General features: G+C 45.4%; 1 protein-coding gene across 9 annotated transcripts in view; it reads left to right on the top strand.

The window, feature by feature from the left end:
* RGS8 (regulator of G protein signaling 8) overlaps positions 1-27,133 on the top strand; it is a 47,495-nt gene that overhangs the window by 14,220 nt on the left and 6,142 nt on the right. For 2 of the 9 annotated variants that reach the window (XM_042229168.2, XM_042229167.2), the window contains 5 exons: positions 816-888; positions 2,783-2,909; positions 5,332-5,433; positions 6,675-6,739; positions 26,679-26,845. In XM_042229168.2, the coding sequence (XP_042085102.1) occupies positions 2,884-2,909; positions 5,332-5,433; positions 6,675-6,739; positions 26,679-26,845 (360 nt within the window). In that variant the 5' untranslated portion in view covers positions 816-888; positions 2,783-2,883. Of the gene's footprint in view, positions 1-603; positions 889-2,236; positions 2,388-2,782; positions 2,910-5,021; positions 5,155-5,331; positions 5,434-6,674; positions 6,740-26,678; positions 26,846-27,133 lie in introns of those variants that run through there. The other 7 variants (XM_042229170.2, XM_042229169.2, XM_012187687.5 and 4 more) reach the window with 7 other exon arrangements.

The raw sequence follows: 27,133 nt of genomic DNA, 5'->3' as shown, positions 1-27,133 counted from the left end.
GGGGGGTAATTTCAGCACTGTGCGGTGTGGCTTGGCAGTGTGGCACAATAGAAATTGGGAGAAAGGGGGTGGAATTTAGATGTGTGACCTGCCCCATAGCTTTCTTGCTCTCTGCATTTATCACATCACATCACACCCAGCAAGACAGCCCCCCTCCTCCTGGTTCATTAGGAGATTTGATTCGGCTTGGCTCTGCTGTCAGCAGCTGTCTGGGGGCAAAATCTTTATGCTTCCTGCTCCCTAAGCAGGAACCAGCCTTCAGCCAGCAGCAGGGCTCATTAGAAGACGCCCCTCGCCCCGCACCCAGACCCTTGATTTTCAGCTCACTGGTGGCGGGAAAGAGTTAATGCCTCCAGCTTCGCTGCCCCCCTGGGCAGCCTCTGGGTGCCGAGGGAGGCAGCTCTGGGCTGTGGGAACTTCTCCCTGAGCTGCTGAGCCGCAGCCAGAGAAGCAGCGAAGCAGGTTATGAGGCTGAAGACGGAGGTGCGGGGGGAGTGCCAGGCGAGCTCCGCTCAGGGGCACCTCCTTCATCCTGCCAATGAGGATGGGCGTGCAGCCTGTGCCCGGGAGCTGAGCCACCGCCCGCTGGGTGTAGGCTGCTTCAGTATTTACCGAATGTGACAAGCAGAGAGAAGAGCTTTCAGCGGGGCCGCTTGCTGCCCGGCTCAAGTGGTGGGAGGTGTGCTGTGCATGCAGGCGTGTGGATATGTGTGTGTGTGTGTGTACGTGCGCAAGTGTGCCTCCGTGTTCATGCACACATGCCCTTCACCCGCCAAGGATTTGACTGCTAAGAGAAAGATCTACTCTTTCCCCAGAGCTCCTTACCCGCAGCCTCTCTGACCATCCCGTTGGCAAAGACCCGCAGGCCATGAGGACTGGTCAAAGACAGTGAGTATCGCTTGGGTTACTCTCTTTCCTCTCTGGGGTGCCCGTGTGGGCTGATTGCATTATCCATATTTAATTAACCTGCCTCTCCATGCATATTGATTGCTTTCTTCCCGCTGAGGCTCTTAGTTCCTCTTCCCCTCTTTATAAATCTTTGCTCTTCGCTTTTAACCTTTTTTTTTTCTTTCCCCTTGAGTATCCTCACTTTCCAATATGTCTCAGCCTGTCTGCCCCAGAGTCACCTGTAACTTGATGCCCACTTATTAGGGCACACGGAGCATGGTACCATCATACCTTTGACCTTCCTGGGCTCTGGGTAACCCCAAACTCTTCTTCAAATCGAGGGCCAAGTAGGGTAAGAGCCCCTGGGTGCTGGGATGAATGAGAAAGGTGGGGTCAGGGTATCCTGCAAACTCTTACTTACTTGACTCTAAGCTGATAAAAGGGGCGGTGGAGGGGTTTAAAGGGCAATAGCGGCCAGTGTTGGATGCGGAGAGAGAGGCAGACGCCTAAGCAGCCCTGGGAAGCCGGCATGGATGGTGGTGGGACCGAAGAGCCGCAGGGCAGGGACAGAAAGCCAGGTAATACAGCCCAGGTGACCTTGCCTGCTGTGAGTGTGGGTGGTACCTGATTCTGCTCGGCCCCAAGCTAATAAAGGCTCCTGGCCTGGGCGTCCCCCTCCTCTGGGGCTCTAACCCACAAGTCAATGAAAACGAGGCTAAGATGCCGCAAGTAATGATTCCTGGTGACCCTCATGGCTGTGAAGGACTTTGATTTCCTGACTTCTGCGCAAGCAGGTATACGCACCATTAGGGCAAAGATTGAGGAAACGTCCCTGCCAGGAACACAGCCCTAGCTCAGTCCCCTGCACACGAAGTCTAATTCTTTCCCCCCTAGTTTTAAGAAAGCAGTCTTTTAATTTGATTAATTATAGTAGTATGAAAGAAGGTTTTTTTTTTTTTTAAGTATTGGTGAAATGTTCCCGGTGATATCAAAATAATTTACCCTGCGCAGATCTTGCTGGAGCCGTCTCTATCTAAATTAGGTTTCTTTGAAAATGGATTCTATGTTTGGTGTCAGGGTTCCCAGGGGAACCCTTAATGGATAGGCTGCTCTCCTCACGTGTTTCTTCCTATCAGTTTCCTATCTGTGGGAACAAAGGATTTGACGCCCTGAGAGTGGGACCCCCAGGAGAGAGAGGGGATCAGTCAATCAGCCGTCTACCTGGAGACCCCCGTTCCCCTGATGCGCTTCCTGCTTCAGGTCAGGGACAGGCCAGTCCCCAAAGTGTGGAAGGTCAGGCAGTCTCCATCTGGGCTGGAGAGAGTGACTTGCATATTCATTTCTTCAGCCTGAGCCTGTGATCCCTGCAAAGGAGCAAACCTGAGTGGTGAAAGTGCCTGATGAGCCTCCCTTGGAGTTCTTCCAACCTTCCTCCCGCTCACGCCCTCCCCGGGCTCCGGCACTCCCACCACCTCTGGGATGGGTCCCCTTGGAGGGAGGTGAGAAACGGTCAATCAAAGGATTCTGGAGCAAGTGCTGACCCCTCCTCCCCCACCCAGGGCTGGCTGGTCACTTGGGCCCCACTCGAATAAGACATAGGGAACAGTCATTTTGGGCTTGCTATGCCGTGCCTTCCTCCCCAAGGAGGGGCTCGCGTCCCACTTTACACTGATGGTCAGTAGCCAGGGAAGCAGGGACTCCTGACCAAGCAGTGTGAAGCCACCCAACACCTGGTCCTCGTCTACCCTGGTTGGTCACCCTTGGTCAGGACTAGCAGATGTTCGTGGGGACGGGGGTGTGTGGGGAGGTATCTCCTTGGCAGACGGTCACCTGTGAGGACTTGCAGAGCAGTGGGAGAGGGTGGCCCCTCTTACAGCACATTCTTTGATTTTAGGTGAGGACGTGAAAGGGTAAATCCCTGAGCCCTGCAGTCTTATCTCCCGCCCTGTCGTCCCTGCACATCAGCCAGAGGGTTAACCATAAGTGGGCGCCCGTATGGCCGCTTTACTGATGCCACGCAGGTAACTGATGCTAACATGTCTTCTCATCTTTCTTTCCTCTTTTTCCACCTTCCCACCTGCCCTGCTGTCTGAGCCGGCCTCAAACCTTCTAATCCTGTGGGTGGATCACTAGCCTCCATCCCCCAGGCCTCCTGTGTGGACTGTGCTGTGTTTGCCTGAATGCTTCTTGCAGAGTTGGGGCCTTGCAAGCAGAACCTGCCTTAGCACCAAGCCCTGCCCTACGGGATGGGACTCAGAGAGTGGGACTGTGCATGAGCTTGTATTTGAACCATTTAGGGGGTCTCTCTGTGTTACTGGGATAGAGAAGAAAGATGAGGGCAAGTCCTTTGTTTTTCAAGTAGCCTTAACCTTTGACTCTCGCTTCTGCTCCTGTTATTTCAGACCTAATGAAAAGGTTAAGTCTCAGTTAGACAAGATAGAAAGTCAGAACTATTTTGCCCCAAAGGATATTTTATGGAAGATTTTTGCAAACTATTTGGGAGACTCACTGTTGTCTTGGTAACAAGCAGCACCCTTTACACTGGCCCCTGCTAAACTTTGTTAGATGGTTTGCATGGATTTGCCATTTATTGAAATCCTCTTAATTGCTCTTTTGGGGGCATTGACCTGACTATTCACTGACTGATGTTTCTGAGGCACCGAGGAATGAGCCAACTCACTCTGAGTTGGTTCTGGCCTGTGGTGCAGCCTGGGCAGGACCTGCACTTGAATTCATGGAATGTGATGATTCAAGGGCCCTTAATCAGTTGCTCCAATAGCGTGGTGCTAGGACACCCTGTGATTTGTAAGAGCAAGTGGACATGACATGCTCACTGTTGAGGGAGAGAGAATGGCTGTAGCCAGTGTTTTGAAATGCAAGGAAATCAATGGCTGCACAGTGAGCCTGGCTGAGATGAGAGCTGGGGGCACAGGACATGTAGGAGAGGAGATATTTCTGGGGCCTTGGACGTTCTGGCCTTAAAAGGCTCCTCGGAGATGGGCTGTGCACATGTTGTCTACCCCCGCCAAAGGTAATACCATCCCCGTAGAAGTTTGCTGGATGAGATTTCTGTGAACAATGACCAGGATCAGAGATGAAAAGCCATTTGAAGTAAAAGAGCTTGAATTGGATCTCACATCTCTGCCCAGGTCCAGGATTTGTGAAAATGAGGGAGGGAAACCAGAATGGAAGAAGTTCCTTTTAACAAGGAGAATAACGTCTTCTTGGACTATTTCCACGGCAAATTGTCACCAGTGTGTACGTGGCGGTCCCCTTTTATCAGTCACTTTTAAGTCCTGCTCATCCCAAACTCCTCCCTCTTGTCTTTGCCCTCCACCCAAGGAGTGGTCATAGTTAGAGGTCAGGGGTCAATGAACTTAATCTATCAGGAACCAGGGAGTAAATATTGTCAACTTCATGGGCCATACCATCTGTCCTTAACCACCCACCTGTGCCCTGATGTTCGAAAACAGCTTCAGACCAGATATAAACAAGCAGGGTGTTTCCAATAAATAAAGTTCCAATAAACTTTTATCTACACAAACAGGTATCTCTCAGGGCTGTAATTTTCCAATCTCACTGAAAGGTCAAAGGGGGCTAATATTGAGAGTCAGAGATATTAGCTTCATTTCTCTTGGAGCTGTCAAATAACTGCAAAGCGTCTGGTCCTTAAGAAAATAAAAAATATGAGAAATTTAAGCACACATGTTAAAATTTTAAATATGTTGATTGAGATTAGCCAAAATACAAATAAGTGTATGAGGGCTTAGTTAAGTGAAATTGCTGACAGAGGGTACCCTGGTTCTTAGCTGCTGGTTGTACCCACTGCTTCTGCTTCCCCCCTACAGGCATCAGTCCTCACTGGTCTGTCACCATTTGTGTGTATCCTCAGGTTTGTGGGATGAATGGGAAAGACCTGAGGTAGAATTGACCTGCCCTGAAGGTCCCTGCTTTGTGCTCTGAGATCCTGTGACAGGCATCACTGTATCCCTCAAGCATCTCTCTGCTCTCAATGGCTATCACGGGCTCTGCAGTCAGGAGTTATTGCTGCTGCTGCTGCTACTTTGTCCTCCTAGAGGGAGGGCAAAATGTGGACTGTTACTTTGTCATCACTGTATTTCCTTTCCCCACAGAGAATCCTAATTTAGAAATTCTTCCAAGCTAATGACCTTCATTGACTTACCATCAACTTGCATGTCAGCTTTAAAAAGCGTTAAGCCTCTAGGGCTAGGGGACCTATTACTATTCCGGTCGTCAAGATAGGGAGTGAGTATTGCCCTTGATCCTCTTGGTGTTTCTCCTCTTGCTCATGAAATCTTCAGGGGCCACCTGGGGAAGGATGGGAGCGGGGCAGGGCTAGCTTCTGCCACAGCAGCTCCCCTTTGGGGGCTGACAATATTTTCATGACAGTTCCCCATCTTTCTGCCCCTGTGTTTGTTGCAGGAATAAAGGGATGAGGACTCGACTGGGATGCCTGTCTCACAAGTCTGACTCTTGTAGCGATTTCACAGCCATTCTTCCCGACAAACCCAACCGTGCTCTAAAGTGAGTAATAGGGCCACACTGCATCCCCAGAGTGTCAGCCGTGGGATGCTCACGCTGGGACTATACAACCCCTTCTTCTCTGGTAGATGGCTGAAGAGATGAGCCGAGTGACAATAACTTCCAGTCTCTTGGCGGCTTCTTTTCTATCTTTGAACACGAGTGAAAGAATATTTTCCTTTTCAAAGCATATGGCTTCAAAATTCAGAATAGGGACCCTCCTTTTTCTCCTAAGAAAGCCATATTAAGCACCACTCTTATAAGGCTGCAGTGAAGAATACTTCTTTGTTCTACTTAATTGTCAACCTGAGCTTCTCAGTTTGGAAACACTCAAATCTTCTCTTAAAAATCTGCTTAGGTTGAGATGATCTGATTTCAGTGCCTATTCTCTGTGCAGGCGCTGTCTTAAATGACGTCACAGACAGTACCTCATTTAACCCTCATGGGGCTCTGTGATGGGTGCCGTTATCCCCATTAAAGAGGTGAGGAAACAAGGCTGACAGAAACAGATGGAGTCAGGAACTCAGCCTCACTTTTTTTGTTTCCAAGTCCAGCTTCTCTTCTTTGTGATTGTGATATGTTAATTAACTAATTTATTAAGGAGAGGTATAGTTGGCTTGGTGGCTCACATGATAAAGAATCCACCTGCAATGCAAGTTTTGATCCCTAGGCCGTTAAGATCCCCTGGAGAAGGAAATGGCAACCCACTCCAGCATGCTTGCCTGAAGAATTCTGTGGACAGCATTGTGGCAGGGGGTCACAAAGAGTCAGACACGATTGAGCAACTAACACTTTAACTTTCATAGTTGGTTTACAATGACATCTGTTTTCTTTATTTTTTTAATTTTGCTTTTAATTTATTTTGGCTGCCCTGTGCAGCTTATGGGATCTTAGTTTCCCTGCCAGGGATTGAACCTGGGCTCTTGGGAATGAGAATACTGAGTCCTTACCACTGGGTTGCCAGGGAATTCCCCTACAGTGGCATCTTTAGAGGATGTACTTTCTTAGTTTTGCCTTTTAGACTGAAAGCCAACTTGTTAAACTTATGGAATCCCAAATCTGAGATTTTTCTATCAGCTATTTAAGAATGTGTACATTTCTAGCAACAGGATTACAGGAGTCCAAACGTGGTCTTAATTTGCCCTCCATTGTTTTGATTTGTTCTCATGAGCAAATCTCAGTGGTGGCTGAGGGAGAGGAGGTCATTGCAGAAAGATTCAAGACAGATGTTTCTTATTTCCTAGGAGACTATCCACAGAAGAAGCTACAAGGTGGGCGGATTCCTTTGATGTGCTTCTCTCCCATAAGTGTAAGTAAAATTCAGGCTTCATCATGTCTCGACAAATCATTCATTTTGTAAAAGATGAACCCACCATGATCCAGGTACTGTGCCTGGTGTTCCAGACAGCTCCAGCCTCCACCCTCAGAGAGCCTGAGTATAGACAAGAAAACATAATTTAAATGCTCTGGGAAGAGGGCCCTTATTTTCTGTTTTCTGAGCTGAAAATTTGGTCTCAAGAAGCCTTCATGTCTCAGCGACTTTAGCAAGAAAGAATTTGACTTAGAGAGTTGGAGTGATGGGTTCATTGGGAATGAAAGTCTAGATTCCATGGAGATCTTGCTTTATAGAATTAAATGGCCTCCCCCCAAGTCTCTGGAGAGCCTGGTGTTACTCATCAGTCAAAAGAATATTTTGTGCATTTTGTTATTGACTTGGGTTGGCAGAATTTTGAGTTTTCTTATCCCTCCTTATTTGAGGGGTTTACTACCCCAGCTGTATTATACCCTCAACTTGGCTGTAAGTTTTATTAGTACACACTTCTGGTATCTTTCCTCTTCTGTTGCCCCGTTGCCTCATCTCATAGGCCTTCTGTTTGCCACAAAGACAGAAAGAGTTGTGCATTTTGCCATGAAGGAAGGGCATTTTGATGGCAGCCAGACTTTTCAGCTCTTGCTTTGTTTCTCATCGCAAGCAAGTCCAAGTTCATTGTACTTCACATCCTAGTGGCGTGAAAAACAGGGAAGTGGGAAAACAGAGGTAAAGGAGACGGAAGGGTCCTTTGAGGAGAAAAGAAGGTTTTACACAGGTATTCAGTGCTCCCCGTGAATTTGTCTTGTTGGTATTAGGAATCCTGACTGATCTGGGAGCAGGAGGGAAGCTTTTGGCATGGAGTGTGGAACACGATTTTGCACCGCAAAGTGAAGGGCATTGGCTGGTATATACTTGTTTTCCGGATTCTGACCCAGCTCAGCTACTAGATTGTTGATGGCCTTGATGGGGTTGCTCAGTCTTTAGAAAATGTCTTTAAAAGTGACTTCGCTTTCATCTAGAGGAGCAGTTCCTTCTGACCATATCCTTGGTCCTAGTACTAATTAACAAATGCTTTTGAATAGTTTTTAAAGTGAAATGCAAAATTTAAGAACAAGCACATATTGTAGCGAGTAATTTTGTGAGACAAATAGTCATTTTAGTGTTCTATGGATTATAGTTAGGAAGGAAAATAAAGCAGAGGAGATACAGCAAGTATAACATATGGCTGTAACCCCAAACAGCAAACTTCTGTGGTGAATATGCCAAGGCAATGGCGTATGCGCGATAATACTTAGGATTTGACAGTAACGGTCGTTTTTTTTATGGGGCAATTCTGACTTATTTTCTGGAGTCACATTAGGCGGCTAAACAAGTGTCACGATCAATTTATGCCTTCTTTTCTGGCTGGATTTGATTCAAGGTCATCTTGAAGTTTGGTTTCTATTTCAGCCTCATGACTGACTCAGTTTAAGTCCCTGAGGCTGTTTCCTCATTCTTAAATGGGGATGGAAATACCTGTGTGCCACCTGTCACCCTGGTGTAAGAATCTTCACAAGAGGTCACCTTTAGATGATTTGGGGATTCTCTATGCAAAGGTGTTTTGTGAGAATACGGTGGAATTTTTTTTAAGAATGGAATTTTAAAAGAATTTTTCTCAAATGAGAAATAAACGTGCCTTGAGAGTAAAACTGCAAATTTTGCTGCCAATGATTAATGAGAAGCCTTTACAGACAGAGTTTATGGTACTAAAGCTAGTGGATGGATGCTCAGGGTATATTTGGATTGCTTTAGTGGTGAGACTCGGAGATTGAGAGATTTAATTGTATTTGTTTGATTCAATTACTTTTAGAGCTAAAGACACTTGGTTCTGCTCCTTTCACAGATACTTTGGGTTTCCAGGAATGAAATAACAATTTTCTGAGAGGGAGATTTCACTAAGGGGTTACAAGGTGACACCAGATTGCCTCTTTGTGTAAAAAAAGAGAAAAAAACAGTACAGAAATAGGCTTTTTGAACTTTGAAGTTCTGTGATCCTTCTTGGAATCTGATGTTCCTGTGTGTGTGTGTGTGTGTGTGTGTGTGTGTGTGTGTGTTTTACTACAGAAATAAAAAGCCGACAGAGTGAATGTTTTTGAGAAGCAAGGGACTTTCATTTAGGGGCCTCTGGCAGAATTTCAAGGTTTTAAAACTTGAACACTTATTCCCCATGAATCTGTGGCGGAGTCAGAGCCCAGCCTATCTCCAAGAGTGCAACTTTCTAAAAGTCTAATTAATTTGGGTTAGTATTATGACTCAATTAGGCCTGATTAAGCTTTTCCAAAGGGATTACATGTGTGCTGGTCTCTTAGGAGGGACAGCAGTTGATCAGAGGTGTACAGGAATTTAAACAACAAAATGTCCTAAAAAGAAAAGAGAATGACTGGATGACTGGGCTCCAGGAACATTTGTGTTGGTCTAGAACACACTGGCTGGTAATTCGCCAGGCAGCTGCCCTCCCTGCATATTCTATTTCAGAAAACTCAGATAATTGTTCTTGTTCCCATTCTCAGTCGACAGAGCATCTCTGCCATCTTGCTCTGCCTGGATGTTTTCATTCTCTCCAAAAGGTGAACCGAGTCCTCATTACGGACAAAATCTGTGCTAAGTTGCTGATGGGCAGGGTGCTGCAAGATGAACCGGACTGTCCTTCCCTGGTGGAGAATGCAGTCTTCTGAGAAAACAGACACGCCTACAGACAATAAAGATACAGGCAGTATGCTTAGACTTGGGTGGGGTTGGGGGGGGAGTTCAAGATTACACATAGGATCTTGGCATCCAGTGTTCCTCTTAAAAGCTACCTAATCTGTGTTAGAGGTCCTTACCAATCCAGAGTAGAAGGGCTGCTTTCGGTTTAGAACAGCGGTCCCCAACCTTTTTGGCACCAGGGACTGGTTTCATGGAAGACAATTTTTCCATAGACTGGAGTGGACGGATGGGTGGAGGGGTTGTTTTGGGGATGATTCAAGTACAGTACATTTACTGTGCATTTTATTTCTATTGTTATTACATCAGCTCCACCTCAGATCATCAGGCATTAGATCCCAGAGGTTGGGGACCCCTAGTTTAGAGATTTGTTCCATTTAATTGGGGAGCGTGTTTCTGCTCACACTAACTGGTAGTCAGACCTCTCAATTTTGACCCAGCTCTACTGCTAAATAGCAGGATGGCCTTGATGGAATCCTTCATTCTCTTGGAAAATCTGTTTCCTCATCTCTACAGTGAAGGATCTGAACTCTAGATGGCTGGATTGAGCTCTGCCCTGTTGTTCTAGGAGGCTGTCTATAGCAACCACCAGGATTGGCAATCACTCGTCACCTACGGCAGGTGGTTTGAGTCAGCACTGCCTGCAGGGTTATATAAAAATGCTTTAGAGGTGAAATGGCTTGAGCAAGCAGATGAGAGGCGAGGGCACCTGTGTTATGAAGCCTTCTCTCCTTGGCAGGATCCCACTGGACAGGATTGCACCTCATGGGCTGAAATCTCAGGCAAAAAAGAAAACAACTTTCCTAAATCTTAAACCGTAGAATAAAAAAAGCTGGGATGCAAATACCTGAAGCAGTTTTATTTCCAATTACATTTGCTTACAAATGTAGTACAGAGCTGAAGAAGAACCCTTGGCGGTCTAGGAGATAACTATTTGCTAAGTGCTCTTTTTCTTTTTAACTAACAAATGAAAAATGAAATTGAAACTGCTGATGGCTTCATTAGATAGAGAGGGATTTCTAATGTGCGTTAATTTGGCATCTTTCTCCTGTTCAACCAGTGACAATTAGACTTGGTGCCTGTGAGTGTGCACGTAGTCTGTCCCTGGGGGTGTGTGCATGCGCCCACCTCTGCAGATGAGACCTGGGAGAATGAAGCCTCCCAGCTTGTGGGAAATCTCTGACAGGTTGCTGGAGAGTACAGAATTGTGTGTCTCCTGCTTTTCTTCCTCATGAGGTTCAGACATATGCTTATTATTTGTCAAGCTTTTAGTAGGACATTCAGTCCTTAACTCTGAATTGATTCTCTCTCCTTCCCTCTATCCCTCCCTCCTCTTTTTTTTTTGTTTTTTGACATGAAAGTTGAAATTCATTCCAGTTTTAAGGTGAAGGTGGAGGCCACATTCCTTTCCCCTTCCTCTCAATTCTTTCACCTGATCCCCAACCTGGATGACAGAGCTCCCCAGCCTGGGTCTCCATTTGGCCCTTGTCTTTGTTTCATTGTTTGCAGAGCATGAAGGGTCCAGACTGACCTGTCCCCACCAGGCCTAGGGAAAGCGAGGTTCATGGAATAGTATAATTGAAAGCTCTTTTACATTTGCAGAGTTAGTATTCATCTCTGAGCAAAGGAGAGCAGTAAAGAAGCTTTTAGTTTAATGAAAAAATTAGCCCCTTTGGAATAATGATTGAGATACAGAAAAATAATGATGTGACCTGGTCACATGGCACCCAAGCAGAAAACCCCAAACAAGCAGACACTAAAATTATCAGCTCACGAAATTCCACACTTGTTCGTCCAAGTGGCCTTTAGCTCTAGAATGTACAGTTTAATAATCAGATTTCCGCTTGTCACATAGGCCTCCCCTCATTCCTCTCCAAGCCCTAAGGTTCTAGAATAGTGTTATTCAAAGTGGGATCCATGGAAGGCTGCATCAGCAGGGGATGATTCGATGGGAGCTTGTGAGAAAGGCAAATTCTTGGGTCCTGGCTCATACCTACTGAATCAGAATCTCTGCAAGTAGGGGCCCGTAATCTGTTTTTTCTCTATACACGTGTGTGCTCAGTCATGTCCAACTCTTTGCAACTTGGTGGGATTATAGCCCACTAGGATCCCCTGTCCATGGAATTCTCCAGGCAAGAATGCTGGAGTGGGTTTCCATTTCCTCCTTCAGGGGATCTTCCCAACCCAGAGATGGAACCCACGTCTCTTGCGTCTCCTGCACTGGCAGGTGGGTTCTTTACCACTGTGCCATCAGGGAAGCCCATTTTTTCTGTAGCCCCCTGGTAATGTTGATGTGCATTGAAGCTTGGGCAACACTGCTCTCAAATACAAGTAGGGAAAACCATGAACCTGGGACATCTTGGTGTGGCAGGTGGTTAGTGCTTTCCAAGAGAAACACTAAAGACTGGACTTCAGTTCTCCAAGATTCTCAGGCAACACATCCATTTAATGGGGCAGCGTCCATGTGTTGCAGAGTCCTCATATATAGCAGACATGGTAGAAAGTATTCACAATAAATAAATATGGCAGGTGTGCTTTCTGGATAAAGTGAGGATAAAGGTTAGAAAGAGATACTCGAACTAGAGATGGATGGAAAAGAAACTTCTCTTCCTCCTTACTACCCTCTCTGTTGTTGTTGTTAAGTCATTAAGCTGTGTCCGACTCTTTTGCAACCCCATGGACTGTAGCCCGCCAAGCTCCTCTGTACACGGGATTTCCTAGGCAAGAATACTGGAGTGAGTCACCTTTTCCTTCTTCAGGGGATCTTCCCAGACATGTGGGATCGAACCCATGTCTCCTGCATTGGCAGGTGGGTTCCTTACTGCTGAGCCACCAGGGAAGCCTGTCACCCTCTCTACATTGCTATAATTTTTACTTTCACCCACCCAGGAGAATGGGTGCATTTAGCCTTTATAGAAGAAGTGCCAAGAATATATAAGGCAGCTATTAAAAGCTCACTGGAAAAGGTTTGGATGAAAGTGATCGGACACTCATTCTGTTGCTTACCAGCTGTGACTTTTGGTAAATTACGTAACCTCTATAAACCTCGCTTTCTTCATCTGTGAAAGGGGAATGCTTAGACTTACCTTGTAGAGTTATGGCGAGAATTAAATGTGATTGTGAAATGCTATGCGTGATGACTGGTGCATAGTGGGGCTCCATGAAGGATAACTATTACTATTTTTGTTATAACTCAACATTAAATTCACTGAGAACAGATGCATTTTATGACTCCTATATGCTAGAGATTTTGTAAGCTCCTTGATCCCATAGGCAGATTGAGGTTGAACTTGGTGGGTAGGATGTGGGTCACGTTAGTATCACCAGTGGGCTTATTTAGATTTCATAATACCTCCCTCCACTTGCCACATGAGGCTTTGACATCCTTTCCTCATAGCGTCCCAATTTCCTCTCAATGTATGTGAGAGAATCTGCCTGGAGATGTAGTTTTTTCTTTTTTAAATTTAAATAACATTTATTAATGAAAGTATTGATTTTATTTTTAATTTTATTGGAGTATAATTGACTTACAATATTGTGTTAGTTTCTGGCATACAGTAAAGTGAATCAGTAATATGTATGCATATATCTATCCTTTTTTAAGATTCTTTTTCTGTATAGACTATTACAGAATATTGAGTGGATTTCCCTGTACCACACAGTGGGTCCTTATTAATTACCTCTTTTGTGTATAGTAACACGTGTATCAATCTCAATCTCCCAATTTATCCCTCCCCTCCTTAGCCCCTGGCAACCATTTATTTGTTTTCTACTTATGTGACTCTATTTCTGTTCTGTAAATAAGTTCATTTGTATCATTTTTAAAGATTTCATGTATAACTGATGTTATGTGATTTGTCTTTGACTTACTTCACTCAGTATGACAACCTTTAGGTCCATCCATGTTCCTGTGAATGGCATTCTTTTGTTCTTTTTTATGGCTGAGTAGTATTTAGTGTATATATGTGCCGCACCTTTAGCGGGAGGTAGTTTTTAAGAGCCCAGTAGGTGAATCTGCTGTGTTTCCTCTTTGAGAGTCTTTGCAGTATTGTTATATCAAACCAGCTAGACAAGCATTCCCAAACACTTAATTTTGGAAATCTTTTAAGCTGTGGACTGTGTACATGGGATGTGACAATATTTCTCTTGTCTTTACAGTTATTTGTGGATGTTAAGCATTCACTCTATTTGGGGCACATCTCCTTTTTCACATATTTAATAAAAAAATATTCCTTGCTAATTTCTTGTAATAGTTGCAGATACACGTTCTATCATGTTCTGTTACTTGACTCAGTTTTTACTTGATAAAATAAGAAGGAACATTGGACTAGAAGTTTCAAGACCCAGGCTCTCCTTTCTCTTCAGTGACCACATCCTAGGAATAAGAAACTGTGGGACCCAGGGCCTCACCATTTCCTAGTGTTCAGTGTAGGGCTGGATTGTAGTATCTCCCATGTCCTTCCTGACTCAAAGACTCTAGCAACTAAATCCTGCTACTTCATAATCTATCATCTTCCTATATATACACTAACAAAGTGGAGATCATTGAAGAAAATTACGTTAATCACAAGACTGAAGTACAATTAGCATACTAATTGCTTGCCAATAAATGTCAAGAACTGGAAATAGTTTGTTCTCTAAATAATCTTCCTACCTAAATCTTCTTAGCCAAAGTTATTTGCTTTAAAACCTTCATTCTGTAGATAACATAAAAGGAAGGCTTTGATCCTGGTGCTATTCTCATCACAAATTTCAAATTAGTAAGCTTGGCTCTGAATCAAAGAGGTTTTGATTTGCTGTTAGTGTATGTATCCTAGATTTTATAAATGTATATTCCTCTCCTCTCCTGTCTGACCTTGGACTCAGGCGCGAGCTTATTTTTTCCAGTTGGTCAGGGATGCAAGAGGACTCTGGTCTTTGAGACTACTACACTTTAGCAAACAGAAAGCTAAAAAAAAAAATCATTCTTGTGATCTTGTATTTTTCCAAGCCTGGGGACTGAGTTAGGCTGTAGCCCACCCCCACTGACAGCTAAATCAGGACTCCTGGACCTTGAACTGTTACCTAAGCCCCCCTCCCCGCAGCACCAGCTGCACTGATCATTCATAGTGACCCAGTTTCTTTTCTTATGTAAGCACCCTGCATCAAAGAACTAGAGGGAGGGTGCCGGCAGCAGGCAATGTGTGCGGCCACGGGTGTGTTCTTGGAGATGCTGTGCATGCTTGGGAGGACGTCAAAATTCTGTCCCATGTTCCAGGAATTCTGGTCACCAGCCTTTCCTTTCCTGTGACTTGATAGACACTAATTTCAAATGTGTCTGATGTCTTTAGAACTTTGACTTAGAGGGTTGTACAGAGAAAACCCAGTATGAAAGGAAAAAGGAAAAAGGTGGATCCTCCTGTTTCTCATTTTCCTGAACTGTTTTTCACCCATCATCTTTAAGTTACCAGGGTTGTTTTTCTGTGTTAGGCATTTCTTTTTTTTTAATTGGAGGATAATCACTTTACAATGTTGTATTGGTTTTTGCCATGCAACAATGTGAATCAGCCATGAGTATACATCAGGCATGTTATGTTCTGTCCAATGAGTCCTTAAGCCAGCAAAGTACAGGAATAATGGTCACAAACATGTATGGAGCAATCACTGTCTTGGTGTCAGACTCTGCATGCTCTTTACGTGTATTAACAGTTTCATGGGGTAGGTACTATTAGCATCTGCATTTCACGGAGGAGAGAACTGAGCCTCAGAGAGTCTAGTATCTTGCTCAAGGTCACACTTAGCTAGTGTGTGTCAAGCCAGAACACAGTCCCAGGCAGAATAGCTTCAGGACTCAGAAGTCACTCTTTCTGGCTGCCTGGAATCTGTGGGGGTGGTGAAGGGGGGACTCTCTTTCTCTGGGTACTGGGGAGGGAAATGGGTCTGGGAGGCCCCAGGGAGGGGTGGGTAAGGAGGGGCGGATGTATGGCTGGGGCGGGAGTAGGGGGAGGGCAGAGGAAGCACAGCTAATAAAGCAGGTCACTCTCAGAAGCCAGTGGAGGCTATGAGCCTTTCAGAGATGAAGCGGCATCTTGCATTTTAACCAGCTGCAGTTTATGGACAAGCAGAAGGGAAGGAGAGGGTCCTGGTAGAGAGAAGGAGAAAGAGGGAAGGAGGATCAAAAAGGGATGGAAGACAGGATAGAAGGGAAAAGGCAGGGAAAGATGCTGAGGAATCAGGGAGAGGGCCAGACAAAAGACTTGCTGGGAGGAGGTGGGAGGTGATAGAAGGGGGAGGAAAGGATGTAGATGGGAAGAAGAAACCCTGCTGTAGTCCCATAAGCTTCCCTAGCTGGGTCACGAGATCAGCAAAGGTGGGCCAGTTCGGGGTCAAGCGGTCTGTACACAGCAGGGAAGGGGAGGGGTTCCTGCAGTCATGGGGGTGGGAGGCTTCCACCTGCGTCTCAGGGTCCTTTTTGCGGGATGAAACTTCTCTTAGCACAGTGACCCTCCTCCCTACCTTCCTCAGAGGCGGCCCTGGGAATGTAAAAGGGGGGTGATAGGCTGCACTGAGAGGGGAGGGGGAGGAAAGGAGGAGGGCTGCGATCCCCAGGGTCGGTGCAGGCCTCTTTCAAAGACACTTTTCAGGACATCTTTGCTACAGTACTGCTGTTCGGGTCCAGACCCTCCCAGGCCTTTCTCTCTTCTTCCCCCATCTCTTGCTGAGCTCCTCCCTCGGAATGTCATGCAATTTTAAGTACCATATTTTGGTTCCCCTCCCACGCCCTCTGAAGCCTCTGAAATGCAGGCAAACACATTTTGGATCAAGGTCACCTGGAAGGATGCACTCGACAAGGTCACTCAGCTGTGCTGTGTGATCGTGCCCTGGGGCCGGGGTGCGGGAGCGTGTCTGTCTGCTCTGTGAGGCACCCCTGCATCCTGGGAGGGACACCTAGGGTGGATATCGGAGTTCAGCCTGATTCAGGTTATGGCTGGTACCTGGTAGCCTCTGTGGACAACACAGAGGAGCTGGTGGCAGATGTTGTCTTGCTGGAGAATCCCCAGCTCTGTGGGCCAAATGGTGCCTTTGCCCTGGTGGAGCGTTCTTTCATCATACTGTTCAATTTGGGGTTATTGTTCATCCCACCTTTGGAGGAAGTGATAACGTGGGACCCACCAATGGTCACGAGAGGACAACAGGCAGAGTGGGCTCTGAAGTCATGTAGATGTGTGTGTAAATCCACCTTCCACCCCTCACGGGCCAAATGACCACAGTCATTTCACTTAAACTCTCCAAGATGAGAAGACCTGGGCTTCAAGATGTTAAGGTGTTTTTCCAAGGTCTCACAGGATTCAAACCCAGGCTGTCTGACCCCAGAGCCTCTGGCTTAGTAACAGGCCTGGTGTAGAGGTTATGTGAGTTGATAACTGGCCTGGACACCATAGAACTTGGCTTGGGCTAAGTTCTCGATGTGCGATGGTGAGGAGGAGGAGGAGGATGGAAAGCCATCGACGGAGAGCTGTGTGTGATGCAGGCTGGTGATTGTGGTGGAAGCCCAGGGTGGAGCACTAGCCTACCTGGGAGCGTTCATCAGATTCACCACCCTCACTTACAGACCAGGGTGCCGAGGCTCGGTCAGGTTGAATGTGCTGATTACCAGCGGCCTGCCTGTGACCCGAACTGGTGCTCTAGCTGAGACTGCAGTGCTCTTACCCTAGGTGGGATGGGCGGACTCACTGGGCTGCCTGACAATCTGAGTATGAGCCCACAATGCATTTTACTCCAAACCCCCCTCCCCATGGAGTCTGAGCTGCTGTAACTCCATTGGATTCTCCTACCAAAGCACATCCCTCTCTCTGTGCTGTTCTCATCTCTCATACCCTTCCGCCTCCCTTGGTGACTTTTTTCATCTTCTCTCCACCTCCTCTGTTGTCTTCACTCCTGGAAATGTCATCACCACCATGCTCTCCAGACCTCCTTGGCTTGCACTGCGGTGGCTGTCCTCTCTAGTCATCACTGGCGCAGGCAGGCATCCCTTGAGACCATCATACAGGGCTGGGGACTGGACCACCAGCCACAGAAGAATGCTGGCTCTGCAATTTGGCCTCCTTGCCACTTGCTAACCATGCGACCTTCAGCAAGTTATTTAGCTTCCCTAAGCTTCATCTTTCTCTGTTGTGAAATGAAGAAACTCTCAGGACCTGTGCTGTTTATTTGCTAAGAACAGCAAATGCCATGAGGCGCACAAAGCATTTGGTGCTGTGTCTGGCCCAAAATGTGTGCGCAATACAATTGGCAGGGAAAAAGAAATGCAAAAAGGCAAAATGGCTGTCTGAGGAGGCCTTATAAATAGCTGTGAAAAGAAGAGAAGTGAAAGGCAAAGGAGAAAAGGAAGGATATACCCATCTGAATGCAGAGTTCCAAAGAATAGCAAGGAGAGATAAGAAAGCCTTTCTCAGTGTTGAGTGCATAGAAATAGAGGAAAACGACAGAATGGGAAAGACTAGAGATCTCTTCAAGAAAATTCGAGATACCAAGGGAACATTTCATGCAAAGATGGGCACAATAAAGGACAGGAATGGTATGGACCTAACAGAAGCAGAAGATATTAAGAGGTGGTGAGAATACACAGAAGAACTATACAAAAAAGATCTTTACGACCCAGATAATCATGATGGTGTGATCACTCACCTAGAGCCACACATCCTGGAATGTGAAGTCAACTGGGCCTTAGGAAACATCACTATGGACAAAGCTAGTGGAGGTGATGGAATTCCAGTTGAGCTCTTTCAAATCCTGAAACATGATGCTGTGAAAGTGCTGCGCTCAATATGTCAGCAAATTTGGAAAACTCAGCAGTGGCCACAGGACTGGAAAAGGTCAGCTTTCACTCCAATCCCAAAGAAAGGCAATGCCAGAGAATGCTCAAACTACGGCACAATTGCACTCATCTCACACGCTAGTAAAGTAATGCTCAAAATTATCCAAGCCAGGCTTCAGCAATACATGAACTGTGAACTTCCAGATGTTCAAGCTGGTTTTAGAAAAGGCAGAGGAACCAGTGATCAAATTGCTAGCATCTGTTGGATCATCAAAAAAGCAAGAGAGTTCCAGAAAAATATCTACTTCTCCTTTATTGACTATGTCAAAGCCTTTGACTGTGTGGATCACAATAAACTGTGGAAAACTCTTTAAGAGATGGGAATACAGACCACCTGACCTGCCTCTTGAGAAATCTGTATGCAGGTCAGGAAGAAACAGTTAGAACTGGACATGGAACAACAGACTGGTTCCAAATAGGGAAAGGAGTACATCAAGGCTGTATGTTGTCACCCTGTGTATTTAACTTATATGCAGAGTACATCATGAGAAATGCTGGGCTGGAGGAAGCACAAGCTGGAATCAAGATTGCTGGGAGAAATATCAATAACCTCAGATATGCAGATAACACCACCCTTATGGCAGAAAGTGAAGAAGAACTAAAGAGCCTCTTGATGAAAGTGAAAGAGGAGAGTGAAAAATTTGGCTTAAAACTCAACATTCAGAAAATCAGGATCATGATCATTCAGAAAAATTCAGATCATGGCATCTGGTCCCATCACTTCATGGGAAATAGATGGGGAAACAATGGAAACAGTGACATTTTACTTTGGGGGGCTCCAAAATCACTGCAGATGGTGACCACAGCCATGAAATTAAAAGATGCTTGCCCCTTGGAAGAAAAGCTATGACAAATCTAGACAGCATATTCAAAAGCAGAGACATTCCTTTGCCAACAAAGATCCGTCTAGTCAAAGCTATGGTTTTTCCAGTAGTCATGTATAGATGTGAGAGTTGGACTATAAAGAAGGCCGAGCACCGAAGAATTGATGCTTTTGACCTGTGGTGTTGGAGAAGACTCTTGAGAGTCCCCTGGACAGCAAGGAGATCCAAACAGTCCATCCTAAAGGAAATCAGTCCTGAATATTCATTGGAAGGACTGATGCTGAAGCTGAAATTCTTAATACTTTGGCCACCTGATGTGAAGAACTGACTCATTGGAAAAGACCTTGATGCTGAGAAAGATTGAAGGCAAGAGGAGAAGGAGATGACAGAGTATGAGATGGTTGGATGGCATCACTGACTCGATAGACATGAGTTTGGGTAAACTCCAGGTGTCAGTGATGACAGGGAGGCCTGGCGTGCTGCAGTCCACACGGTCACAAAGAATCAGACACGGCAGAGTGACTGAACTGAATTGAACTGAGGGGTTATTTTAAAAATTCCTCCTCTAACTTCAAAAAAGTTTTTTTCTTTTTAACCTTCTGCTTAGCCTCTTCCTTTTTAAGTGTCCCAACTGCTAGTTCCTTTCTGCTCTCCAGGTTCCAGCCTGGAGCTGATGCTCCTGTCCTTGAATGATGGGCACACCCCAAAACTAAAAGGTCTTACTCCTTTCCTGGTGCATCATAACCTTCTCCAGGAACTGAGATCTATGTCTTCACAGTAGTTTGCTCCTTGGAAGAAAAGCTATGACAACTAGACAGCATATTCAAAAGTAGAGATATTACTTTGCCAACAAAGATCCGTCTAGTCAAAGCTATGGTTTTTCCAGTAGCCATGTATAGATGTGAGAGTTGGACTATAAAGAAGGCTGAGCACCGAAGAATTGATGCTTTTGAACTGCGGTGTTGGAGAAGACACTTGAGAGTTCCTACCAGATTCCTACTCTTTTTTCCAAAGTAGCTGTTCTAAACTCTTTCTACTCTTATCGGCATTCCCACTTCAGCACACACTACACTTGTAATTATTCAATTGATTATTTTGTTATTTATTTACTTATTTATTTTTGGCTACCCTGGGTCTCTGTTGCTCTGAGCAGGGCCTACTCTTCGTTGCAGTGTCCCGGCCTCTCATTGCAGTGGCTTCTCTTGTTGGAGAGTTTGGCCTCTAGAGTGTGGGCTTCAGTGATTGCAGCGCCCAGGCTTAGCTGCTCCAAGGCATGTAGAATTTTCCAGGACAAGGGATCGAACTCATGTTCCCTGCATTGGCAGGCAGACTCTCAACCACTGGACCACCAGGGAAGGCCCTGAATTAATTATTTTAAATGATTGCTTAGTGTCTGTTACACCAGACTAACTTGGAGTTCTGTGAGGTTGTGACGTTATCTGATTTGCTTCTACCATATCTCCAAAATCTAGCGCATGGAGGCAGACCTCCTGCAGGGCTTTCACTCCCCCCCCCCCCAAATTAAGAAGAATATCAAGGCTGTTCAAATCGATGCATCTCAAATATGTCCCTCCCTAAACTGTTTGTCTCCTTCGACCCCTGCCCCTCTTTCTCTACTTTTGACTCTTAGGAAGTCAAGTTCTTCTACTTCTTCTTGATCCTTCTCCTTCTCTAGAATTTGCCTTTACCAGATACTATGCTTTTCCCCTTTAATTGTTCTCTTCCCTTGCTCTTCTTTTCCTTCTGCCCTCAAACACATCTGGAAAGATCCTGCTTTGGAGCCATATGGACGGTAGGGAAACTTGGCTCTTCTTACCAACTGTGTGACTGGGAAGTTTATCTGATTTCCATAAGTTTTAATGTGGAAAATGGAGAGTGGGTCATTTGTGCTATCTGTGGGTCAACACTGCTGTGAAATTACACTGAGCTGCTGTGTGTGAAATCTCTAGCCCAAAGCATGGTGTGGAGTAAATACATGAAACTCTGCCGCAGATCCTAGATAAATAAGCAAGAAACTTATCTTCAGTTCATACCACTTTTCCAGCTAACATCAGAAAGGACCTCCTTCTGTATCCTGCTTCCAAACTACAGACGTCCCTACATCCACACACAGCTTTTCTTCTTTCTCTCTATCATGACATTGTTCTCTGGCCTTTCTCCTGCCTTCCTGGAGACAACATTTTATCAATTAGACACTTTCTTTAAAAAAATTATTTATTTAGATTGCATCAGATCTTAGTTGCAGCACATGGGATCTTCATTGCGGTATGCGGGCATCTCCTTAGCTGCGGCATGTGGAATCTTAGTTCCCTGACCAGGGATTGAACCCATGTCTCCTGCACTGGAAGATAGATTCTTAAACACTGGGCCACCAGGGTAGTCCCCTCAATTAAACTCTTTTTGTTAGCTTCAATTCTTCCTGCTCAACAAGTATTTTCTGGCCAGATCAACATTTAATCATACCCAAGACAGCAGCAGGCTCTCTTGGAGAAGGAAATGGCAACCCATTCCAGTGTCCTTGCCTGGGAAATCCCATGGACAGAGGAGCCTGGAGGGCTCCAGAACATGGGGGTCTCAAGAGTCAAACATGACTTAGTGACTAAACCACCACCGAGGCTATCTTACCAAAACCCCAACAGACAGACAGACAGACAGACAGACACACACACACCCACCCACCCCCACCCCCCAGAGCTCTTTCCTAACTTCCTGTTTCTCTCCAGCTATGCTCTCTGATCTCTCTACTCCCTTTCTTGGAAGAGGCATCTAAATTCATTGTTTCAACTTCCTCCCCTCTCACTCACCCCTGTACTTAACCACAATATGACTAGAACTGTCACCGTTCCTGCCAATCGTTGCTGAATCCTGCTGCTGAGTCTACCAACCACTGCTTCTCAGAGCATCTCTACCTTGGTCTCGGGGTAGCACTGGACATGGTGGCTGCCTTCCCCCTGAAATGTTGACTCCCCAGGTCTTTTGGAGGGCTGTGTCATCCTTCTGTTACCAAGTGCAAGTTTGCTCTGCACATCACATGACAGGCCAATGAACCTGAGAGACAGTGACTGAGGCAAGGAAGAGACTTTAACCGGAGAGCTGGCTGACGGAGAAGACGGCAGTCTAGCACCTCAAATGACCATCTTATGGGGGGGTGGTGGTGGTCTGGAAACCAGTCTCTTTTATAGATCAGAGATGGGGGAAGTGAGGAAGCAAAGCAAAAAGTCCATTAATCTTGCAAACATCTCCCAGAAATGCAAGGCAGGGGATGTGTTCTTTTCTTCCTTCCTGCCATCCACAGGTGGACAAGGTTCTGAACAAAGGCACTTTAAACAATCAGGCAGAAGGGCAGGATTCTCGGGGACAGACCATTCTGTGCGGTTATGATAATAAAAGGAACAAAAAGAAGTCAAAGAAACAGTTCCAGTGTGGAGTCAGAGCTGGCTGCTTCTCTCCATCACTTCTCTTTCTGGCTCCTTCACAGGCCTCTTGGTGTATGTGTATCTTCTAAGTAGGCTCAATAATTTTAGCATTAGTAGTAGTAGTAAACATTAGTCTTAACTATTTCTGGTTACTCTAACGATGTTTCTTAACTGTAGGCCCCTGCTTGTGTGACTCGCCTTTCCTGCCAGTCTCTTCCCCCTCTTCCCCTCCTGCTTTCACTTAACTTCCTTCTCAGCTTCACATCTCAGCCTAGAAGCTTCTTCCTCCTGCAAGACTTCCCTCTTCTCCCCAGTCTGGCACAGGCACTCTTCCTGGGTACTTTCACAGCAACCTACGCTTTCCCTATCATATCACTTATCGTCTATACCATAATTACCATAATTATGTTATCTTGGCTCAAATTGCTCTTTTACTGCAAGTTCCGTGAGCGCTTAACTGTGCTTATGTTTTCTGCCCAGGCTCCTAGCAGAATGCCTGGGTCACATAATGGGTGCAAGAATAAATGAGCCAATGAGTAGAGATGGTGTTACTGCTGTATTAGACTGGAAGTTAACCTATCTTATATTTTTTAACGCTGCGTGTTATTACTTGTGTGAACTCAGTCTAGCCACTTCTCTAAGCATCCATTTCCTCATCGATTAAGTGGAGAGAAGTAAAGCAATGATCCTGAGAATACTTTGCGAGTGTTATCTCCTTTAATCCACACAAAGACCCAGCAAAGCTGAGCTCTGATGTAAGGAGATAAGGTCTGTATCTTGGGTAGTATGAGGCCAGACAGTTTCCTTGGGAGGGCAATTCTCACTGATACCGTCGGGGAAGGTGGCGAGGTAATTTTCTTTATCTCTGCTTGCTCACAAGCACCTGTTCTTGCTTGATGAAAAGCAAAACAAAATCTAACAGGAGCCACAAACTTTTCAATTAGAAGAATTTAGCCTCTTCTGGTTTAAAGACAACAGGCTCTTGAGAGAGTAGCATTGACATATATACCCTACCATATGTAAAATAGCTAGAAGGAACGGGCTGTCCAGCACAGGGAACTTGGTGCTCTGTGATGACCTAGAGGGGTGGGATGGGAAGGAGGTTCGGGAGGGAGGGGACTTAGGTATATATATATAGCTGATTCACTTCAGTGCATAGTAGCAACTAACACAACACTGTAAAACAATTAGATTCCAATTAAAAAGAAAAGAAAAAAACCCAGGCCCTTCCTAGTCACTCTTCTGAGTCTCTTCACATTTGCTCCTTTCGATCACTGCAATGTTTTAGGGTCCCCCTAACTTTTTCCTTCCATACCCTGACCACAGTGGGAAGGCACAAGGGCAGGGCCTCTGGCCTGTGTCCTCCTCATGCCATGGATAGGGTCCCTGGCTCTGGTCACATGTGGACTGATCTCTGCTCCGAGGTCACTTTGCTGGAGCAGACCCCCCACCCCCCACCCCTCGCCTCTCATAGGCACTGATTCCCCACTGCTGCTCCCCGCCCCCCCAGGCTCCCATGGCAGCAGGTGGGTGTGGAAACCTCTTGAACACCTCTTTGAGACCTTGGAGGAGACAAGATATGGCAAAGAGAGCACCCACAAGGGATATTAAGGACAGGAATTTTATGATTTGTTCTCTAACGTATCCCAAGACTTTGAATAGTACTTTGTACACAAGTAGTTTTTTAAAAAAGTTGTTGAGTCGAATGAATGATTTTTAGACTCTCTCTCTGCCTAATCATTGCCAGGCCACTGTTTCACATGCACTTTGATCCTCAGGTTATCTCGCATTTTTATTCCCTCCTCTCAGGGTTTTGAACCCAAGGCAGGGATAAGGGTGAGTGGAGCCCTGAGTAGGCCTCTTACATGGCTCTAAACTGTGTGTTACTCTCCTCCTGCCTGGCACAGCAACAGTTTTATTTCCATCCTGCCTGATGCAAAACAGCCTATCTCATGTTCTGCTTTCTCTAGGCTCCTTGTCTTACTGTTAAGGTGACCGTGTGTCCTGGTTTTTGCCTATGGCGGTCATGGTATATGCCCATTCTTCCTGTGTAGTTAACAAAAGTGGTCCCCTTCACTCTCAGAAATGTCCTGGCTAGGTGATAAACATCATGGCCAACCCTACCTTTGTTAAACACTTTAAGCTCAGGCGTCCAAACTTATATTTCTTTGTGATTTAAGGTTTAGGTTTGGGAGTTTCATCGAAACCCTTTTCTCTCCCAAGTTCCTGGCTCTTAAAATTAAAAGTTTGGGTTTTTATAACTATGGTTCTAATGTGGGCAATAAGATGTCTATCTTGAAATAGACATTTTAATTAGAAATAAAAATGTTTCAGGAAAGTAAAACAAACATTTAAATATGTCACCCACGTGGCTGGTGCCACTGGTCCATGGAATGAAGCTGGGCAGTGGCCAATCCTAGTACATAAGCCTGGACCTAGGCTGCTCAGGGGAGTCCACGGGTACCTGTGGGGGAAGTGGGTGTGAAATGAACCGGGAGATTTCAAGTGGTATATATATACTGCTATGTATAAAATTGGACTTCTCTGGTGGCTCAGGGATAAAGAATCTGCCTGCCAGTGCAGGAGAGTAGGAGATGTAGGTTTGATCCTTGAGTTGGAAAGATCCCCTGGAGAAGGCAGTGGCAACCCACTCCAGTAATCTTGAATCTGGGAAATCACATGGACAGAGGATCCTAGTGGCTACAGTCTGTGGGGTCATAGAATTAGACACTGTTTAGTGACTAAACAACAACATGTATATAATAGATAACTAATGAGAACAGATTGTAGACCACTTAAACTTGTCCTCAATGCCCTGTGGTGACCTAAATGGGAAGAAAATCCAAGGAAGCTGGGATATATGTATATGTGTGGCTGATTCATTTTGCTCAACAGCAGAAACACAGCATTGCAAAGCCAACTATAATAAAAAGATTATAATACTATATACTATATATAATACTAAATAATAAAAAATCCAATTTAAAAAAACAACTAAAAACTGAAAAAAAAAGAGTGAATAAAAACTTGTTAACATATCGTCCTTCTAGTAAACTTTAGAAAAGAAATGAAACATTATAGCCAGAATCATTTTTTACCAAATACAGTCTCTCCTTTGTTTTCAGTTGTATCTGCCCTTTCTCTGGGGACAGTTGGTAGAAAGCAATAGGTCTTATTTGATTTGAGGAGTGTGCGTTAAGGGTTAGGATACTTTATAAAAACTCTTTGAAGATGAAAACATCAGCCGAATGCATAGGCTATCAATGAACGTTGTTTCTTTTTCCAAATCTGTGTGATAACACTGCTCTGATTCTGATCAGAAGGTCCATTTGGCAATATGCATGACATCAATTAAGAAAAATTAAGAAAGGCTATGTTAATCATTAAACCATTTGGTAGAAAAATTATAATTGATCTTAATTAAAACATATAATTTGATAGGCAAGCTTTTTAAAGATAAAGGATCCATGGAATTAATCATTAAAGTATGGGACCTCAAAAGTTTGTAAAAAGAGGCTGAGCACCCCTTCCATATAATAGGATGGTTTTACTGACTTCACGGCAGTGGGGTGTTTATTTTCAGACATTTTTCTGATATTAATAAAGGATTTGCCCTGAGGCATTCACACACCCCGACCCACCCAACTTGTCTTGTGACAGATTGTTGTTTTCAGGTTGGTTGACTTGGATTGGGTGAGAACGAATTCCGTATATTACTTTGGCCTCATTAGAAACACAGGTTCACCAGTAAACCCAAGGGACGGCCAACTCTGCGTTACGGGACAGGCAGTGACCACTGAGGGCTGATTAGAAGTGACCAGGCCTTCCCAGAGTCGTTATTCCTGTAGCAGCCTAATCAATTCTCTGGAACATCCCGGTGATCCTCTAATGCGGAGCACGGCTTGCCTCTGAGGGTGCCTGTGTGTTTAAGAGAAGAGAATCTTCAGGAGGATGTGGAGGAGGATCCATGGGGGCTGGACAGTGGCCTAGCTAGGGCCACTCTTGCATTCTGACCACCTTTCTTTCTTTCTCCTGCAGTTCTTGAACTGAAGCCTCTCCCTATTTCTCTTCCTTTCCACACCCCTCCACATCCACAGATGGAGTGGCTGCCTTCCGCGCCTTCCTGAAGACGGAGTTCAGTGAAGAGAACCTGGAGTTCTGGTTGGCCTGTGAGGAGTTCAAGAAGACCAGGTCCACTGCCAAACTGGTCTCCAAGGCCCATAGAATCTTTGAGGAGTTTGTGGATGTTCAGGCTCCGCGGGAGGTGCGTTGGCGGTGGGGTCTTGTCAGACCTCCGTCCATAGCCCTCTCTCTTTGAAGGGGTTTGAGCCAGGTTTGACGGGGGCTTTCTTCTGAACTGAGCCTCACTGCTCTGATGGCTCTTGATGAAAAAAGGGATCACTTTTAAGGTGCAGAGCCCAGGGATTCTATAAAAAGGAGCTCTATTAGGAGTATTTTAGCTGTCTATCAGTTAAATGTGTGCCAGCAGGAACTGTGTTTCTATAGGGATTCTGCAAGATAGATGCCAATAAATCTGTGTTAGTTTTCCTAG

Source organism: Ovis aries, chromosome 12 (genome assembly GCF_016772045.2).
Source record: "Ovis aries strain OAR_USU_Benz2616 breed Rambouillet chromosome 12, ARS-UI_Ramb_v3.0, whole genome shotgun sequence".
Taxonomy (NCBI): Eukaryota; Metazoa; Chordata; class Mammalia; order Artiodactyla; family Bovidae; genus Ovis; species Ovis aries.
This window is presented reverse-complemented; position numbering and strand designations above follow the sequence as displayed.